Consider the following 20,144-nt stretch of genomic DNA (forward strand, 5'->3'; position numbering starts at 1 on the left):
ACCCGGCTGCTGGGAGAAAAATTAAAAAAAAAAAAAAAAAAAAAAACGAAATGAGCAATAGAGAAAGACATCATTCAAATTATGAAATTCCCTTTTAAAAAATATTCTCCCCAAGGCCAATCCCGCAGTGGCCCGCCCTCTCGAAGCCCGTGCCCCTTCCAGAAAAATCACAGCAAAACAATCGGAAATGCGGCCACGGTCCCGGGAAGCAGTAGCCGTGAGGCCCCGAGAACCTAGTGCCGAAAACTGCCAGGCTCTTCTCTCTCTATGCAAAAAATAAAAAACATAAGAAGTAAAACCCTTTAATAATACATCAAATATACGGAATTTTAATCTTTAAAGCGATACATTGTCTATTTTAGTACATGACGTAAACCTTACTTGTCCCCTTCTCAGCGGGTGGACTTAAAAATTAAAAATAGTTAAGCGTTCCTTTTAAAGAACAAAATAAGGCAAATGAGGTTTTGGAATAGAATTGTTTTTCCTTTTTTTTTTTTTTTTTTTTTTTGCTGTTTTCTTCCAGAATACATACAAAAAAATACCCATTCTCTTTCAATGGTATACACCTTAAAAATAATTGCAATTTGAAATCAGAGCTGACAAATTGTGACTCGTTTTGCTTCTCATTTTTTTTGTAACAAACATGCATGTAAATTTGTGTTTCAATCAGACATTAAATAAGAACGGTACAATACAATCAGCAATTTTAAAGTAACATTAAAGAGAAGACCTCTAGTTCTGCGGTTGTTTTGTTTTTATTTATAATCTACAAGGGACAGGAGGGTTTGTTTTCCACATTTTTACCCTCAAGTTTTTTTTTTTTTTCCTCCTCTTTTTACCTACAGACCTCAAACTAAATAATGCACTTTTGAACCACGGGTCCGCTTGGAGCTAACATAAATAAATACCAGTGTTCACCGACGCAGTCCTCAGATGAACACTTTCTCAATCATTTTTTTTTTCTTTTTTTCTCTATAAAAAGTCAAATGATATTGTTTTCAACTTTTATAAAGTTTGGGTGAGGAGGTGAGAGGTGGAGGGGAGAGGAATTTCCCACCGGGTCTCGAACGCTGTTGTCGGATAGATATGGTATATGTTTTTTTCCTTTCACGGCCCGGGTCTTCCCCACGCGCGGGTGTCCGTAGACTCAGCCCTGCTCCCGCCCCTCCCCAGAATTTCGCCCCCTTCCTCCCTCGGCTCCTCCTCCCCACCAAGCGCCTTTCTCTCTTTAGCTAGCCCTCCAGACCGCCCTCACTGATATCCCAGAGCCGAGGCCGTGGTCAGTCTCTGTCCGTAGAGGGCGTAGGGAGAGTAGTAGGGTCCGGTGGCAGCGGGCACCGGCACCGGGGCGCCGGGCGTGGGGAGCGGGCTCTTGGAGTAGGGGTGGTATCGGCTGCTGAGGCCCAGCGCGTGGTGGGGGCTTCGCAGCGCCAGCGTCCCGGGGCTGCCCGGCGCCCCCGACGTGGGGATGTGCATGTGACAAGCCATGGCGGCGGCGGCGGCGCTGGCCAGAGACGACGAGCTGGGGTAGCCCGACAGCAGTTTGTCCGTCCCGGGGAAGGCCGTATGCGTCCGCAAGTGGCTCAGTAGCTCTTCGGACGTGGCGAAGCGCTTGTCGCATGGCCCGTTGGCCGACACCCAGTTGCAGATATGGGGAAGCGGGTCGTTAGGAAGCATGAAGCCGTAAGGGTAGAGGGGATGGCCGGCCAGGGAGGGCGGTGTGGCGCCCGCTGCGGCGGCGGCGGTTAGCGACGAGTGCACACCGTGCAGCGGGTGCGTGGGGTACACCAGCGGGTATCCAGATTTGAGTGCCGCGGCCGCAGCGGCCGGATCGTGCGCGCACGATGCGCTGGCGGCCGCCGCCCCGGCCAGGTGGCTGGCGCAGTGGTAGCTGAGGCAGTACGGGTCCCGGCACAAACTGGCTGTCATTACAGACGGCGGCGACGCTCCGGCCAAGGGGCTGGAGCCAGCCGGCTTACTGCAGCCCAGAGAGCCGGCCGCGGCCGCCGCCAGCTGGGCCCCCACCAGGCTGCCCGGCTTGGTGGGATCGAGCGCCACGCCATGCGGCAGAAACTGGGGCGGGTAGCCGGCATAGGCCCCGGCCAGGCTGCCTGGGTAGGTCATGCCTGCGGGAGGCAGAGGAAACACTGTCTGGCCCGGCTTGTAGGGCGACACGGGCGCCACCAGCCCGGAGCCCAGCACCGAGGAGGAGGTGGGCGCGTTGGGGCCCGAGCCGGAGCTGGAGCCTGATGAGCCGCCGCAGTCCGAGCCTAGAGCTTTGCCCCCCGGGCCCCCGTCCGTGTGCTGGTTCACCTCCACATTAATCCCGCCGCCGCAGCTAATCCGGCCGTGCGCCAGTCCCGCGGGACCCCCTTCGGCCGAGGCGCTCCCGGTCCCCTTGTTGCCGCCGCCGCCCGCGTCGGGGTCCTTCTTGTCGTCCTTGCCCTCTGGGCCGCCCCCAGCCGAGGTCAGCATGCCTCCCGGCGAGCAGGCCGAGGCGCTGGAGCTCGGGCTGCCTGTCCTGGGCGTGAATGGCTGGCAGGTGGCGCTCGGTACTCGGAATCCCGACTTCTCCGCCGAAACCCCCCCACCGCCGCCCCCGCCGCCCCCGCCTCCTCCGCCGCCGCCTCCTGGCTCCTTCTTATCCGAGCCGGGTTTGGAGTACGGCTTGAAACTCGACTTGTCCTCCACACCGATGTCACTCAGCTTGAGGGGGCCCGACTTGGCGTCCTTGTCGCCCCCGGAGCCGCCGCCGGCACTGCCCGCGCCGCCCCCATTTGAGGCGACCGAGGAGAGTTTGGAGGAAGGCGAGGGGTCGGGCTTCCCGATCTGCGAGCATGTTTGCGCCAACAACGCCAGCGGGCTCTTCTTGGCATCGAGCTGCGGAGTCAGACGAGGAGGGGGCACACAGAGAAAGAAGGGGAAACCCTTTAGAATTCTGGCATCTAGGGATCAAATGCCCATCCACCATAGCCCGTGAAGATCCTCTCAGCTCGGAGGCGCATTTCTAGAAGGCACTCTCCCCCACCCCTACACACAAACATTCTCGTCTCTGGGAAAGGCAGCAGACAACCCCCCCACCCCCAATCCAGGATCTTTCTGGCCTCCTACCAGTTCTAACTGGATTTGCAAGAAATTCACAGAATGTTTTGGTTTCCGACTCGACTCCTTGATCCAGAACTGTACCCCTCTCTCTCACACACACACCCCTTAATTTTTCAGACTAAGGGGTTGGTCAGTTGGCGCCTCAGAGGCTGTGTACAAATACCAGCTTGAGGGGGGAGGCGAAGGACGGAGACTTTGCCATCAGTATCTGAGACTCCAGCCGATCTTCGCGGCAGAGTGTGAGGGGGCCTGGGTTGGGGTAAGGACTTTAATACCAAGGGGAGAAACAAGTTTTGGCCTCCTTGTCCCCATTCACACCACATTCCACCTTCTTCCATCTTTCCGCCCTAGTTTTCAGGTGCAGAACCACTGTCCTACCCCCCCCCCCGAAACACACACCAGCTGAATCACCCCGACCTCCCCCGACCCCCAGTTCCAGAAAGAAAGAAACCTCGCGGAGCGGCAGCCAGGGCGGCGGTCCCAGCGCGTTGCCGGGAGAGGTTCCTTACCTCGATGGGGCTGACCGGCGTGGAAGGCAAGGGCTGAAGGTATTCGGGATGCAAAATGTGGCCAGTCCTTGCAGTCAGCATCTTCAGCACCTTAATGGGCAGGCGGTTGGCCTGGCGCAAAGGGTCGGAGGGGGGCACGGCGTGCACAAAAGGCTTGGTGCTGCCGGCCGAGGAGCCGGAGCCGGGGCCGGGGCCGGGGCCGGAACAATTTCCAGAGAGCGCGCTGGTCCAAGCAGGGTCCGCACTGCTGCCGCCGCCGCCGCCGCAGCCGCTGCCGCCGACGTGCTTACTGCTTCTTAGGGCAGAAAGCGAGGGCGCTGTGCTCATGACCCACCCGCGCGCATGGGAGCAGCGGGGGGAGGGCTCCGGGAAGCGCGGGGCGGGCTCCCGGCTGCGCGCTCGCCCGGGGACCAGAATCAGAAGGAGAAGGAGGAACCGGAGCGGCGGTCACCGGCGCCCAGCGCGCCTTCTCGGCGCCAGGAGTCAAAAGCGAATAATCCTGGGTAGCCCGCAGCGGAGCCTTGGCCGGGCGGGAGGAGCCGGCTGGACTGCGGGAATACCGGGCGGCTTGCCGTGTCTGCCGCGGGCTGCGCCCCTGCGCTGCGCTCTCGCGGCCCCTCGCCGGCGCTGCGCTCTACGATGTGAGCCGCTGCCTGTCCAGCCGGGGCTCTGGCGAGGAAACTCACTTCAAAAGCAGCTGCACCAAGGGGGAGATTAAAGCCTTTGCCGCCTTCCAATCAAATGGGAGCCCGAGGTGATTGGAGGGTCAAGGGGATGTGACGCGCCCTGTACCGCCACCGCCGCCAGGACTCTCAGAGCTGATTTTAATGGGCAGCGCCCTCTTCACCGCCTCCCCGAATGTCCCCTCCCTCGATTTCACTCAGTGGACTAGACGGACGTGTATTCTACGTTTGACATTCGCCGCCTCCCTCTTTTTTCCTCCTCGTCGTCCTTCCTTTCCCCAGCTCGCAAATAAACTGAAATCTTCATTTGAAGGGGGTTGCTTGTGAGAAACGAACTGCAGGGGTTTCCAGAAGGAGCATCGGTAGAAGTCTGGACTCCAACGGGTGCTCCGGGGGTGCGCAGGGGTCCCTCGAACCAAGCGTTCTCTCCTCAGAGATTGAGCCCTGCGCAGCGTGGCCGCCTGGACAAGGAAAGGTGGGGAGAGGGTACTGGAGGAAGTATGCCCGCCCGCTTTGATTTCCCTAGACTTAGCGGCGGAGAAACCAGAAGCTAGGTGGGCAGCGGCAGCGGTGACGGCTCTTCCTGGCGTAGCTCACCCGGCTCCCCGCCCTTCCCAACCACGTGACTCCCGGGGACGCTCAGATTGGGGCAGGAGCGGGGATCACATGTTTCCTCTGTCTCACACTCAGTACCCCCCCCCCATTCTGACTCTCTCCTGCTACCCTCTCTTCCACCACCCGCCCCCCGGCGCGTTCTTTGGGCATCTCCACCCCTCCATCAATTGTCAATGTTCCTCGACCGCAATCAATCAGTTATTTGTCAGCTCTTGTCAATCCGCCCGTGATTTATGTCAGCTTTTGTTGCTGATTACAAGGGGGTGCGACTTGAAGGGAAAAAGAGAGAGGGAAAGAGAGACGAAGAGGAAGAGACCGAAAGGGAACCAGAGGAGGGGGAAAGAGGAGTAGCCGCCTGGGCTGGGAGTCTGTGGGCGATGGGGCGGGAGAGGGGCTGAGAAAAAGAGTGAAAGAGGCGCTCAGTGTCAGGAAAATGGTTCGTGAGAGTAAAGTGCGCAGGTGCGCCTAGGGCGCAGAGAGGGGGCGCAGGCCTGGGGTGCCGCCAAGCCCCTGAACGTGTGGGAGAGGGAAACAACCTTCCCACCTCCGGGGGCTTTGATCTACTGGGCCGTGGAGCTCGGGGCGGCTCGGGGTACAGGAGACTGGCGGCGGCGACGTCTAAGACGGATTTTTTTCCCCCGGGGATAGTCTCTCAGGGGTGTATAGCGTGCAGAGGTCAGGCTGCCACCCTGCCGCGGGCACCACCCTCCGTTGTGCCCTTACCCCAAACTCAGAGTCTTCTTTTCACGAGCCAGTCTACCGACGTAATCTCGAGTCCTGGAGATCAATGGTAGGGGTAAACCCCTCCGGCTCCAGTTTTTTGATACCCTCGGACTGTGTCTAGTGCCCAAAGGCTAGAAGAGGCCCGACCTTGTGTGCAGGGGGGAGATACGTCTCAGGCTCACTCTGGCCCCCTCCGTAGCCCTTCCCTACCCCCGCCCCTCGGCATCCTCACAGGCTTGGGAACCGGGGTTACTCGGGGCTCTCTCGAATTTATCGGAACGCCGAGCCGGGAGTGACCTGCGCGGGGAGAAAACAGGGAAGGAGAGAGGGAGGGAGGGGGTGGCTGCCTGTGGGAATATGGGCTCTTCCAGGGAAGCGGAGCGGGACCGCCGCGTTCCCCTCGATTTGCACTGTCACTCGGGCTGTTTGGAAAGAAGAGGGGAGGCGCTGTGAGTGCAGCCGTGTACCTGAATCTGGTGCACAGCGCGCTGCTGTGTGAGTTCTCTGGGCTTTGGTGGCGGCCGGCACGAGCTCGAGGGTGACCTCCAGAAACTCGCAGAAACTGCAAGGGGGCGAGAAGAGGATCTCCCCCCACCCCCGGAAAGGCTGGGAAGACTTTGAATCTCTCCTCCCCCGCTTTTCCGCCCTGGCTCTTCTTTTGTTGTCAAGTCCTTTTGATAAATGGTGGGGCTGGGAGCGCAAGGAGCTGGAAGCCAGCCTGTGCCCGCGCGGGGGGCGGGGACCGGGCCTGGAGACCGGGTTTCCACCGGCTCGCACCCAGCGTTTGGCCGGGTACGCACGGAGGCCGGGCCTGGGACCGGTCCTCTGCGTGCTCGCCCTCCTGTTTCTCACCACCCTCTCCCCTCCCCCTCCTTCTGTCTCTGTCTCCTACTGTACACAGGTACTGAGAACTTTCTGGGGTGAGTTTTAGAATTTTCGCGTAGGCATTCTTTGCGTTTTAATCTTATCCCTGGATTCTCTAGATGGATACCTTTTATTAGATGGCAACTTGACAGAAGATAATATGGAGAGGAGAGATGAGGGGAGTGAGGTGGTGTGTGTTTGGGACCGGTGTTTGTCGGTGTGAGTGTGTGTGTAGGTGTAAGACCACATACGCGTTCAAGACGGTTTAGACTGTCGGCCTATGCGGCCGCGGAGGAGAATGAGTCCGCCAAACTGTGGCGAGGCCACAGGCGAGGTCGTGAAGATTGAATGATCTTCTGGGAGCGAGTTTCAGGTGTCGGTTTCAGAGGGCGAAACAGTCCTAAACTGTCTTGTAGGCAGCTTGTCTGTGAGGCCGCTTGTATCCTGAGGGTGTGTTAGTGTCTGCCTGTGTGGATGGGAGCGCGGCTGTCGACCTATGGGCCTGGACCAACTGTAGAGCTCGCAGCGCAAGAGCCCAGCCTTGGGCCGTTTATCGCTGCTGCCTCCCCGCCAGGCCCAGGAACTAAATGCTGTGGCCTCGGCCAGTGTGGGACCGACAACCGCCGGGTGGCGTCGCAGATCCCCCCAGGGAGCCGGAGGCTCTTTCCCTGTCCTATAACCCCAGCAACTTTCTTGCGTCCGAAGGCTCAAGGGCGATTGCCTCAGCGCTCAAAGCCTCGGGGAGCCCGGGACTGGCCCCTGCGTCCCCCGGCACGGGCGTGCAACGGCTCTGTCGCACACACTTGTGGGCCTGTGCCGTGCAACATGCGCGCGGGTCGTTGTCGGCGTGCTTACTGCACTTCGCAAAACCCAACTCCAAAGGTCCGAGCGCTTGGGGGCGCCTGGGGGCGAGTGCGCCCCAGGCTTTCGAGAGGCGCCAGCGTCGGAGCCTGCGCACCTCGCGGAGGAAGCCAAACCCTTGAGACCGCGCGGACCCTGGGGGTGGGGGGTTATTAATTACCCCGCTTTTTTTTTTTTCTAGGCTTATTGCCTCCAACCCCAGCGGCTGTTGGCAGGGATGTCCTGCGGATTTTATTTGCACACAATGGAAATGATTTGTTTTCTCTAAAAAAGGAGTGGGTTGGCAGATATTTGAGGAGGGGGTGGGAGGAGGAGAAGGAAGGGGCGAGAGCCGAGGAAAAAAGTTTGAAAATGCCTTGAACTATTCACTGTCGAGATGGCTAATCAGTATTGAGGCCGGAGGGCAGGCGGGCCGCCTTTCACCGCCGCTTCCCTTTCATCTCGGGCTCGGCGGAGGCGCTCAATTAAAAGCCTATCAGTTTGTAAGTAAATCAACGCCTATCAGAGTTGTCACATCAAACAAAACGATTATTATTGCAGCCCGCCTTCCCTATTAATCTCCCTCGAAGATAATCCGCCTGACAGGTCAGGCCTGGCGAGCTGGAAAGCCTGGCCCAGAGCGCCCAAAGAGTCCCGGACTGGCGCGCCCCCGGGGGCCTCTCCACCCCCGCCCCGCCCAGCCTTGATGTCCCGGGCAAGTAGGAAGAGAAAGCGCGCCGAGGTTGCTGGGCCCAGGTCGGACCCGCCCGATCCGGAGCGGGACCCAGAGTCGCAGGGCTCATGGGGGACGGTCCCGAGCTGCCCTTGCCGCTTCTCCGAGCCTGGGAGGCTCCGGGTATGCCAGAGCCACGGCCTGGCCTGGTCCCGGGGCCTCGCCACATCCTTTGCCTTTCTCCACTGCTTCCCCAGTCTTCCCTTTTCTTTTTTTTTCTCTCTCCCTTCTTTTTGCTTCCTCGCCCGTTTCTTTCTTGGCGTCTCTTTTTTCCTTACTTGCCAAGGTATATTTCCTATTCTCTTTCCCTCCTCTCGGTATACTGCGTATACCACATATACCACTTCTTGCACAGTCACACTCTTTAGAGTAGGACGTTCTTACGGCCCGGGTTATTTTTCCCGCGTGAGGGCTGTCCCAGGAGTGTGCGCATTTCCCAGGGTCTCATGACAGAATCCTCTCTGATTTCTCCCCAAGCAGGGGCTCTCAGAAGCTCCGGGCCTATTTAAGGGTGGGGTGCTTTTGGTGGGGTAAGGAGAAAAGGGAGAGACCAGAGCAGAGAGATGAGTGGACGGTTGCAAACACCCTATTCTGGAATTTGTATTTGGTCTTTGAATATTCACAGCTGCAACGTCGCCGACCTTGCTCATGGCGTTGCCTTGGCTTTGTAAATATGTGGAGGAGGCTCACGGGATACTGGCGTCTCAGCACTGGGTATGTGAGAGGGTGCCTATTTTCTTTCATAAGAAAATACAGCCAGATGACTGCTTCCATGACCTCAAACTGGAGCCCGCGGGCCAGGCGGGGCCTGGCTTCAGGACAAGCGCGAAATCTTGGACTTGGTCCGACTTCGCGCTTTGGGCAGCGCTCTTGCTCCAACTCGATAGGCCCCAACGGCCCCTGCCGACACCCGGGTTGAAGTCACTTGAGAAGGAAGGGCTGCTCGGAGGACCCCATGTCCTGGTACCCTAACTGCTGGGTTCAGCGCCTCGCAGAGCGCCCTTTGGGCGTCCCCATCGGGGAAAACCCCCAAGGTGCGACTGTCCTGAACTTCCGAGCCGAGCCTCTCACGGTGGTCATTCCCGAGGCAGCGGATTTTGCCTATCGAATAGAGCCCACCTTAGTGTGCTCGGCTCCCGGAGCTACAGGTTCCATAGCCCACACACCGGGTTCCCGAAAACCCCCCCAATTGTGCGCACTCTCTACAGCCAACCTGGTAGGAATACTTATTTCCATACCCAGAAATACAGTGTCGATGCAGTGGGTCAGTTACGTGCACTCCCGGTTTTCTTAAATGTGTTTGTGTCACCTGTGCCACGCCGCAGATATTTAAAGAACTACAGATACTGCGCCCCTCGACCACGCAGGACTCACTCGGACTATAAAAGATATTCGCTGCGTGGTTACATGAACGTAGGTACTATCTCGAGTCCAGATTACACCCAAGCAGAGGCTGTAAAAAGACACTTGCTCTAGATATTTTCCAATTTAAAGATACGTGCACACGCCGATAATTTAAGAATATTTTATAGATGTAAATATTCAATTGTGTTAAGTGACATGCCTTTGAAGGCGGAAGCGATCTGTGGTGTTCACACTGGACGTTGGGCTGTTTGTGTAATTTTTCATCTCTCTGCACTTACACAGGAATCTACATCTAATAAATTCAATCTTGTCATTTTTAGAATCGACAGGATTTCTCTGGCTGCTGTGTGCGCTGCTTTTATCCGAATAAATCCAGCTCGCAGGCATCTGACAGGAAACGGCTCGGGGCTCTCGTGTGCGCCGGACACCTCGGCCCTGTGCGGGACGCGAGGTGGCTTCTCTTGGCCCCTCGGCGGCTGGTCGGGCCCCAGAAGGATGTCGGACTAGCGGCTTCCGCAGGCAGAGCAGCAGCCTGGCCACGTCTGACAGCATCCACCTCTCCCGGTGCTTGGGAAAAGCGCTGGGCTCAGTCAGTCAGCGCCGAAAACTGAAAGCAAATTCTGCTGCAAACGTGGCTGGAGCTTGCCTCGTCGCAGGTTTGCTGCAGAGGTTCAGAGGCGGCTTTGGGAGGACCGCGCACTAGTTAGTGCGCGCGCGGGATGGGGCGGAGGGCGAAGAGGGCGATGGGCGGCCGAGGGCGAAGCGCTGGGGCAAGCGCCTTCTCATCTCTTTTCCTCCAACTCCTCGGCCTCTGTCAGTAAAAATGGTTTCTAAGCTGCCGCGGAATTTCAAGATGTGTTTCTGGGGATTACATGGCGGGGGGGGGGGGCTTTGTAAAAGTTGCAGAAAGAGCTTTGTCCATAAGCGTCCGCCCAGGGGGCTGGAAGAAAAAAAACAACCATGAGATCCGCGAGCCTTTGGTGGGGGGGAATGGTAAAGAATCGCCCTGCCCTCCCCTCCCAGTCTGGTCCTCTCCCCACACCTCAAACCAGTGCGTGAAGACCCTTGGGCCGACTGCCCTGCAAACTTCCCCGCGCGGCGCCGCGGTTGGCAGGAGAGGCCCGGTCACAGCGCTAGCCCGCAAGGCCGCTCCTCGGCTCGCTCGGCCCCAACCCTGAGAAAGGTTTGCACTGAGGTGGGGGACATGTGGCTCCCGCTCCCCACTTGACTGCCCCGAGCTTCATCGCCGGCCCCATTGACTCCCTAGAGCCGGCGCTTCCCCTAGGAACGACTGTCTTAGGAGGCCGGGGACAGTGCAAAGTGCGCGCGCAAGTCCGCGCGGGGGCGGCCGCCCGTCTCTCCGCGGGGCCTGTCGCCGGGCTGGCCACGGTGGGTGAGTGATGAGGGCAGAGAAGGGCGCCTATAAATCGTGGGTGTCAGGGCGAAAAACTCTCTTTATTGTCTGCGTGATGGATGGGCCCGGGGACGAGACACCAAATACTTCGTATCGCCTTTAAATGGGAACACATTTTCCGCGGCCATAATTCATGTTTTTTAAATAGAAAGTTTGAAATGTTGCCTATATTTCACCGGCCCTGACATATTTATGAATCGCTCCCTGCATGCAAATATCATTATTTAAAGCGCCGGGGAGAGAGCGGAGGAGGGGTGGAGGCACAGCCCCTGGGGGATTGGGGGTGGTGAACGCTGGAATTGCTGGCGCAGGGGGGCCATCTCCCTAAAGCATGGACAATGAGGCGCGGGGAAAGGCCATATCCGGCAGTTGAGTGCGCCTGGGCCTCCCATCCCATCGCTGGATCCCTCAATGCCACGCTGGGAAGTTTGCGCGGCTTCGGGCCGAGACAGACCCCAGCCCCTGCCGGGAGACCGGAGGGCATTTTGCTTCCTTCTCCGAGCATTTTGCTCCCGATTCGGGAGCTATAGCCACCTTTTCTAAGAAGGAAGCAAAAGAGTAATAATAATAAAGATCTAACAAACGCAAATAACAACAACCCAATATATATATATTTTTTGCCATTGTATCGATTTTATTGACTTTTATTCTGCAAACCTAGGATTGTGCACGGCAAGGAGGGGCGGCTCTCAGTCCCCAGTCACCATGGGGGAAGAGTGGGGGTCTGCTTCTGGTGCGGAGACCCGGACGTGTCCCCTTCCAACTAGCTCAACACCTTCGAGGCGCAACGGAGTCTGCGCAAGACGCGGGAACAAATCACCTGGACCCCAAGCTCCAGCGGGCTTCTTATCCGGTGCCTCGGCCTCCCCAGGACACTGAGGAGCTCCCAGGGTCCCCGTCCGCCCTCCCCACATCCCCAGTGTCATTACAGTCGCTTTGGAAAAAAGCCGGGCACGCGCCCGGGGCCTCTCCCCCGCCCACCCGGCCTCGGAGGCGCCCACACCTGCGCTCTCACTTGCGGAGACTTTACCTGTGCGGTCCCCCGTGGCGCCTGCGGCCCGCACCGGTAACAGAAATAGAAGGGAGCACGGGGGAGTGGAAGGGACAGGGAGCACGACCCGAGCGTGCCAGATGCGCGGACCCCAGGCCTCCTCTCCGGACCCAGCGCGGGCCCTGGCAGAACCTGCTCGGGGAACGGAATTGAGCCAGAGAGCCAGCCGGGGGCGGGGCGAGGAGAACGGCCTCGGGAGCGAGGGGCGGGCCCAGCGGCACTTCCGCTGGGGGCGGGGCTGCGGGTGGCCGCACAGGCCCCGCCCCCGTCGCGCAGGCCCCGCCCCCGACGCGCGCTCCGGCCCCGACTCGCCCCCTTCGGCCTTTGCCCGGCGGCGCCGCTGGGTCTTTTGCTCTGGCGGGAGGTCTGGCCCCGAACCAGGGTCTCCTCCGGTAGGGCAGCGAGCAGCCCCGTTTTTCTTTCCCCGGCGAAATCTAGGATTTTTAAATCACAGGAACATAGACACCTACGCGCTAGCTGCCCAACCCAAACTCGCTGGTAAGACTTGTTCAAACTTTGGTCTTTTGATAGTATTGGGAGCTGCCTGGCTCCGGGGCCCCCAAACGATCTATGGGATCTGGCCAGACTTCGCCTCTGACACTAAAAAAAAAAAGAGAGAATACACATTCGTGCCCAGAGAGTTCCTGCCTGCCTTTTGGGAAGAACAAAATAAAAGCTAACATTTTGGATGTTCATTTGTGTGCCGGGTACTGTTCTAAGAACTTCGTCTGAATTATTTCTCACAGCAGTTCCCTAAAGTGGGTACCGTGAATGCCCCGTTGTATGAAGAAGTGGCGACACAAAGAAATCGGCCTTGCCTTATCCCCATCCTATCCATATCCTCAGCCCTGCTCTTCAGATCCTCAGCTTCCCACTCCATTACTCTGGGGAGTCTGCCGAACTCCCGGCCTTTTTACCTACCTGATGGGGGGCGGGTGTCCACCTGCAGCTGAGGCCAGTGCTGAGCGGGAGGCGGAGCTGCTTAGAGGACAAGGTATAAATGAGGTGTGCTCAACTCAGCTCTGGGGAGCCTGCTGGGGAGACCGGACCCCCTACTGAGCACCTCCTGTTGTTCCTCTGTGCTGCATGCCTGAAGCCAGAGGGATCTTTTAAAAAAAGCAAATCAGACCATGTTTCTCTTCCTTTGCTTTAAAGCCTCTGGGTCCGGTATCCTTAGGATCAAGTCCAGCCTATTTCCCATGGCTGGCGGGTCTCCGCATGATGTACCCATGATTTTGTCTTGTCTCTGGCTCCCCCTCGCCCTGAGCTCTAGCTGTCCTGGCTTCCTTTTGCTTCCTCAGCTGTGCCAGGCGACTTCCCACTTCAGGGCCTTGCTAATGCTTTTAGACTCCAAGGGGGCAGAGACCGAGGCTGTTCCTTCAAGAAAGAAGCGTTTACGGGTATCATCGGCTGTGCTGAAGGAATGAATGACTCCTTACGGGGTTCATTACACTTTTGTGGACCACCAAGAAGTGTTTCCTATGTTCTCACATCCTAAGACATTTTCCATTTAATGAGGGACATAACACAAGTCTCACAAAAAGATAATATTTATTTTGAATCTATATTCAAAAGTGTTAAGCGAATACTGGAGGAGGTTGGAGGAGAGAAATAGCTGTGGTTTTACAGGCATTTATTTATTCAGGTTTTCAAAGTGCAAGGTGTGCTGCTTCACATAATTTCATGGAAAAGTGATCCCCCCACCCATGACACCTTCTCCCTTATGTAGGCATTTATGTTCCAAGGCTCCTGCCTGGTCCCCCTTTCCCTTTTCCTCTCTCCACAGACTGTTCTATCACAGTCCAGTCCTTTATTAGCTTCTTGCTGAACTGCTGCTTCAGGAACCTTTTCATTGTTCTGCCCATCTCCAGCATCTCCCACTTCTAACGTGTTACACCTACTCCTGCCAGGTTAATTTTCCTGACTGCATCATTCCCTTGCTCAGAAATCTTCAGTGGCTCCCTGCTGTCCACATGTAGCACTTGACTCTTCATAATCAAATTCCAAATTACTTATAAAAAGCTTCGATTAAATAGCATCCCCAAATTATAAAGGAAACACATATTCACTTCAGCCAGTAAAACACTCAAAGATAAAAACATTAATGGTTTCCCTTCCATCTTCTCTCCATTCTCTGAGCAGTCCCTTGAAACACCCAGTTTCAACAACCTGGGGTGTGACTTCTGCTCCTTTCTCCATGTTCACCATGCTTATATAAACTATACTCCTGTATATGTGGCTATTATGTGGATGCTTGTTCATAAAAAAAAAATTATACAGAGTTTTCTGCAACTTGTCATTCTCGCTGGATAATAAACGGGTTTATAAAAAAAAAAAACCAAACCAAACCCAGTGCCGCTGAGTCGACTCTGACTCATAGTGACCCTGTAGGACAGAGTAGAACTGCCCCGTAGAGTTTCCAAGGAGCGCCTGACAGATTCGAACTGCCGACCCTTTGGTTAGCAGCCTTAGCACTTAACCACTATGCACCAGGGTTTCCAATGGGTTTATAGATATATATAAAATAAAAAACCAAACCAGTTGCTGTCGAGTTGATTCCGACTCATATCAACCCTATAGGACAGAGTAGAACTGCACCATAGGGTTTCCAAGGAGCACCTGGAGGATTTAAACTGCCCACCTTTTGATTGGCAGCTGTAACTCTTAACCACTACGCCACCAGGGTTTCCTATAGTTATATAGAGCTAATTTATCCATGTTATAGCTGCATTGTATTTCATAGAATGGATATACCACACTTATTCAACCATCCACCTATTAATGGGCATATAGGTTGTGTTGTGAATTGAATTGTGTCCCTCAAAAATATGAGTTGGAATCCTAACCCTAAGCCTGTGGATATAATCTTGTTTGGGAATAGGGCTTTCTTCATTATGTTAATGGTGTCATGTCATTGTAGGGTATGTCCTAAACCTAATCACTTCTGGGATATAAAAAGAGCCGATTAGGTGCACAAGGAAACACAGATGAAGGGAATACATGTCACATGAAGATCATCAAGGAACTGAGGAATGCTGGGGCTACAGAAGTTGAAAAAGACAAGACTCTTCCCCCAGAGCCCACAGAGAGAGAGCCTTCCCCTCGAGCCAGTGCCCTGAATTCAGACTTCCAGCCTCCTCAATGGTGAGAAAATAAATTTCTGCTCTTCAAAGCCGTCCACCTGTGGTATTTCTGTTACGGCAGAACTAGGACTCTAAGACAGGTTATTATCAGGTTGTTTTTTTTTTCACTAATAAAATTTCTTGTGTCTCTATCCTTACAGGATTCCCTAGGCGGCACAAACTGTTAATGCTCTCAGTGGTTAACTGAAAGGTTGGAGGTTTGAATCCACCCAGAGTCACCTTGGAAGAAAGGTCTGGCAATCTACTGAAAAATTAACCATTGAAAACCCTGTGGAGCACAGCTCTACCCTGACACACGTGGGGGTCAGAATCAACTTCATGGCAACTGGTGGTTATATGCGTACAGTGATTCCATTTTCATATGATACGTAACGGAAAGTGCAGCTGCTTCTACTCCTGCTGAACTGAACTTCTTTGTTCTCTCCAAATGCCCTAGGGTCCTTGCAGCTAGGGGATGGCCATGTGAACCCAGGTTGGCAAATGAGGCGCAAGGAGACATAAGGAAGTAGCAAAACAGTTGGGGGAGGTTGAGGAATACTCTTCTTTCCTGACCAAAGGGGATGAAGCAGGTGGTATGGCCCTTCCCTTCCCCCCTTTCTCCTTTCTTCCTTGGATGCACAGGATGAAGCTGTAGCAGCTGTTCTGTGACTATGAAGAAACCCCAAGAGAAATGCAGAGAGAGACTTAGTCCTGATGTCATTGAAACACAGAGCCATCACCAGCAATCACCCACCTCCATAACTTTTGCTATGTTAGAAAAATAAAATCCCTGCTTGTTTAAGTCATTGAAGTTGGGTGTTTTTATACTTGCAGTCAAACGCATCTTTAACCTGTATCCTTTAGCAAATATTATTTTTAATGGTGTTACTACAGTCCAAAAAAGAGTTAGAAACCTCTATTAGAGGCTGGCCTTCAAGTATTGTTTTCGAAATTGCCTCAGCAGCAGGCAACATGCCCAAGGGTTAGCTTTGGTTTTTCAGAATAGCCAAAAGTCACTTGGAGTCCAGTCTAGTAATACCCTTAGCCCTCAGTATTGCCATAAAGCATTGCATAGTGGACAGTTAGTGATTTTTTCACCATTTTGGCTGCCTAGCATCTGAATCCCCTTCCTTTTTGTTGGGAAGCAAGGCCTGCTTCCAACTGTACAAGCTGAAGGAGCCATATCCTTTTCTCTCTGACCCTGGCAGCTGAGACTTCACCAATGGAATGCTTCTGCCTGGGCGTTTGACTCTAGTGTGAGTAGAGGATTGGAGATAGTTCAGAAACCCTTATCAGCAGTAGCGGGGACTCTGAGAGCCCAGCAGTAGCCTGGAGTCCAGTGCAACAGCACTGACTGTCTAGGGGCTGCTGGGGGGAATGGGCAATGGCTACCATGTCGAGTGTGGTAATGGCGGCCACTCAGACAGTAGCCTGACAAAGCACATCCTCCATTCCCAGCCACTCTTGGTTCCCAAGTGTGGATCTCCAGTCTTCCTTCGGATTCTCTGACCTTCCTGATATCCTTCTGATAGATTCCTTTTCTGCTTAAATTAGAGCCAGTTTCTGTCATTCGCAACCAAGAATATCAATGGATTTGCCATCACCCGGCTCTTTGGGTGGCTTCTAAACAGGTTCTGGTGGTGATTGCTTCTTAGATGTGCCCATGGGTTCCCATAATGGGGACTGGTATGGGGCCCTGTCTTAGTTTCTTAGTGCTGCTGTAACAGAAATACCACAAATGAGTGGCTTTCAAGAACATAAATTTATTTTCTCACAGTTTAGGAGGCTAGAAGTCTGAATTCAGGGCACTTGGGTCTAGGGAAAGGCTCTCTCTCTGTGGGGTCTAGGGGAAGATTCTTGTCTTTTTCAAATTTTGTAGCCCCAGCATTCCTCAGTTCCTTGGTGATCTTCATGTGGGATCTGTTTACCCCCATTTATGCTCCTTTGCTTGGTGCCTATGCTGCTTCTCAGAGCTCAGAAGTGATTAGGTTTAGGGCACACCTAAATGGATATGGTGTTATTAACATAAACAAAGAAACTTCTATTCTCAAATCGGATTGCATCTATAGGGTTAGGGTTCCAACACATAATCGGGGGGGGGGGGCACAATTCAATCCATAATGGACCCAACACCAAAACAGCCTGACTGAATAACTCCAATACAGTCAGGCAATGATTTTAGCTGGAAAACTGGTAAATTCTGTGAGGAGAAATCAGTCATGTCAGAACTGAGTGTAAGAAGGCATCTATTGAGATGACTGTATTGAATGCCTAGGACGTGTCCCAACATCACCTTATTTACCTTTTATCAAAGCACAATGAGGAAGGAATTATTATCACCGTCTGGTTTGAGAATGTGTAGGGTTTCTCCCCTTCTATCCCTTTCCCCCCTCAAGTCCCCAGTAGCACTCAAAAATGTTTGATTAATATGTCTAGGGCATGAAAGGACCCTATCAAGAGTGGCCACCTTAGGTGACAATCAACTTTGATTGTCCTCGGCAGAATTTAAGAGTGTAAGTGCCTGGCACCTTGCAGTGCTCTAAAAATGTTTGTAGAATGCAATCAATGGTGTGGGGAACGCCTTTGGGTTACATCTCCTGGGGAAGGTGGTGGCCTGAAGCATTTGCCATCTTGCATGAGGAGAGAGGTAGAAGGTTTCCCCTTCACCCTGCACTCAACTTCCCCACTACGATGAGCAGGGTGACCCTGGTGAAGATGCTTCATTTGTCGGCTTTCAGTGTTCATTCTTCTTTTTCTGTTTCTATTTCTTCTTCTATTTTCCGGTTCTTCCTTCCCCTTTCCTTCGCCCTTTCCAAAGCATTAATTAAGAGCACAAATGATGTCACCCTACTTGTCTTCTCTGAAAAGTCTAACATGTCCATTAAAGGCATTCAGTAAATACTGGGTATATGAATAAAAGTTTAAAGATTTTTCTTTTTCACTCCCCATCTCTGCTGCTACACCATCTGCTCTCTCAGGGACTCCTTCTTACATCCAGTTTCTTTGCCACATTCTCATATCCACCATGTTTCACTTGAGGAGCCAAAGTCCTTTCTATGTCCTCAATGTCCCTGCCCTGCTTCTTCGTAAGAAAAGGAGGCCTTCTGGCCGCCCGCTGGTGGGGTACCAGCCCCTTCAGCAGGGGTGAGGGAGGTGGCAGCAGTGGCCTGAGGAGCTGGCCCTGTGTGTGGAGCCTGCAGGCTCGGGTGAGGGGTCTCGTGGGGTCTCGTGGGTGGAGTGATCCTCAGCTCTGTCAGTGCTTCAGCAGCATCTTTGACCCCCTTCCCAGGTTGTGTCCACTCTCCTTTTGAAATAGCAGCTCCATGAACACTTATGAAATGAATGAATGAGCTACTTCCTGTCAAACCAAAGTGTGAAAGGCATCAGTAAACATGCCAAAATGAGACCAGAGGTCATGGGAACCAAAGGTAGATTAGTCAAACATGTCACAAAGATTAAAAGTAGAGGAACAAGGGTTTTCTAGGAGGCCATAATCCCACCTTCCCCAGGCCTCAGTCTTTCTCACTTCCCATCTATACAGGCTCTTAAGTATTGCTCTTCCTTCCACAATCTCCTCCTAGGTCCACCTTCCTAACCACTGCTTTGATTGGGCGCTGCATTGCCCCAAACTCTCAATTTCAACCAAAAAACATTTCATGTTCCTTAGTGCCTCTTCTTTAGTCTTCTTATATCAAAGCTTGCTTTCAGCTATCTCCAAAGACCAGCCATCCAGCCAGACTAGAAGCTTCCCGCTTGCTCTAACACACCCTCCTCAGTCCTGTCTTTGCTCATGAGGCTCCCTCTTGTAACATCTAGCTCAGGGCTCAGGTTCCCATCCTGACCCTCTGTCAAAGTAGAGCATGGTGCTTCAGCCTGTGGTTCCAACTACTTGGTCCAAAGAGCAGCACTACCATTGGAGCTCTGGTGACAAGGTGTTTAAGAGTTCGGCTGCTAACCAAAAGGTCAGCAGTTCAAATTCACCAGCTGCTCCTTGGAAACCCTATGGAGCAGCTCTATTCTGTCCTATAGAGTTGCTATTGTGTCAAAATTGACTCCATGGCAATGGGTTTGGTTTTGTGTGTGTGACTTGGGGCAAGTTTCATAACCTCTCTGAAGTCTCAAGTTCCTCATCTACAAAATGAACATAAGAATGGTGCCTACCTCATATGGTCAATGGATGAATTAAATGAGACAATGCATGTATCTGGCACGTAGAAAGTAGTCAATCAAATAATATTATCCTCTTTCATTCTTTCTTACCTCTGATCTCCTTGAGTGCTGTCTGTGTCACTCATCTGGCACTTAATTATCTACTAATTGATGATATCACTTACTAGCATTTAAATTCTTATTGTGTAACAGTGTGTGTGTGTGCAACTTCCCAATTAGATTTTAAGCTCCTAGAGGCCTGAACTAGGTACCTCCTTTATATTCCCAACAGACTAGCAGAGGACTAAGTAAAAAGTAGGCACTAATGAACACTTATTACGATGAGTAATGAAATGTGCAATGCCTAGATAGTCCTTTCACAGCCATGATCTCCTTTAACCCTCAAAACAACCCTGTGAGGCATGAACTCATATCCCCATCTTACAGATGAGGAAACTGAGGTTCAGAGAGAGGAAGCGACTTACCAGGTTCTAAAGGTAAGGGCAGTTTACTGCCTTACAACTGCCTCCTTTCAGAAATTCTCTTTGGCAATGCCTCTCTCTTGTGCTCTAATGCCCAGACTCGCCTTCTCTAGTGGACCAATTCAGCATCCCTGCCAGCTCAACATTCTTTCCACGTACCCATGGGGAAAGATGTTGAAGAACTATTATGAAACAAACAAACAAAAGCCCGTTACAACCATTACAAAAGATACAGACATGTATATACCCACAGTAGATACATCGTCTTAGTCATCTAGTCGTCTGCTATAACAGAAATACCACAAGTGGATAGCTTTAACAAAGAGAAATGTGTTTCTTCACAGTAAAATAGGCTAAAAGTCCAAATTCAGAGTGTCAGCTCCAGGGGAAGGCTTTCCGTCTTTGTTGGCCTTCTCACCAATCTTCCCCTGGACTGGGAGCTTCTCTGCACATGGACTCCAGTCCAAAGGATGCGCTCTGCTCTGGGTG

General features: G+C 53.5%; 1 protein-coding gene and 2 long non-coding RNA genes across 3 annotated transcripts; 2 read left to right on the forward strand and 1 right to left on the reverse strand.

Annotated features, from left to right (window-relative positions):
* Positions 1-897: 897 nt before the first annotated feature.
* ZNF503 (zinc finger protein 503) lies at positions 898-4,991 on the reverse strand. Its single transcript, XM_023547106.2, has 2 exons — positions 3,615-4,991; positions 898-2,880 (listed from the first exon to the last, which is right to left on the reverse strand). Exons 1-2 carry the CDS (start codon positions 3,939-3,941, stop codon positions 1,252-1,254), a joined length of 1,956 nt encoding a protein of 651 aa, XP_023402874.2. The 5' UTR covers positions 3,942-4,991; the 3' UTR covers positions 898-1,251.
* Positions 4,551-10,705, forward strand: LOC135227948 (uncharacterized). The gene is made up of 3 exons (XR_010318133.1): positions 4,551-6,130; positions 8,698-8,786; positions 9,758-10,705. It is a non-coding gene; the product is annotated as an uncharacterized LOC135227948 (long non-coding RNA).
* A 1,525-nt stretch (positions 10,706-12,230) lies between these two features.
* LOC135227875 (uncharacterized) lies at positions 12,231-16,111 on the forward strand. Its single transcript, XR_010318036.1, has 3 exons — positions 12,231-12,400; positions 14,823-15,046; positions 15,186-16,111. It is a non-coding gene; the product is annotated as an uncharacterized LOC135227875 (long non-coding RNA).
* Positions 16,112-20,144: the final 4,033 nt, after the last annotated feature.

This window comes from Loxodonta africana, chromosome 16 (genome assembly GCF_030014295.1).
Source record: "Loxodonta africana isolate mLoxAfr1 chromosome 16, mLoxAfr1.hap2, whole genome shotgun sequence".
NCBI lineage: Eukaryota > Metazoa > Chordata > Mammalia > Proboscidea > Elephantidae > Loxodonta > Loxodonta africana.

What these genes read in the sequence shown, in the direction of transcription:
- ZNF503 (XM_023547106.2), bottom strand. Translation starts at nt 3,941, where the DNA reads ATGAGCACAGCGCCCTCGCTTTCTGCCCTAAGAAGCAGTAAGCACGTC. An exon ending in CGCCGGTCAGCCCCATCGAG is followed by an intron (nt 2,881 to 3,614) that starts GTAAGGAACCTC and finishes CTGACTCCGCAG; the next exon opens with CTCGATGCCAAGAAGAGCCC.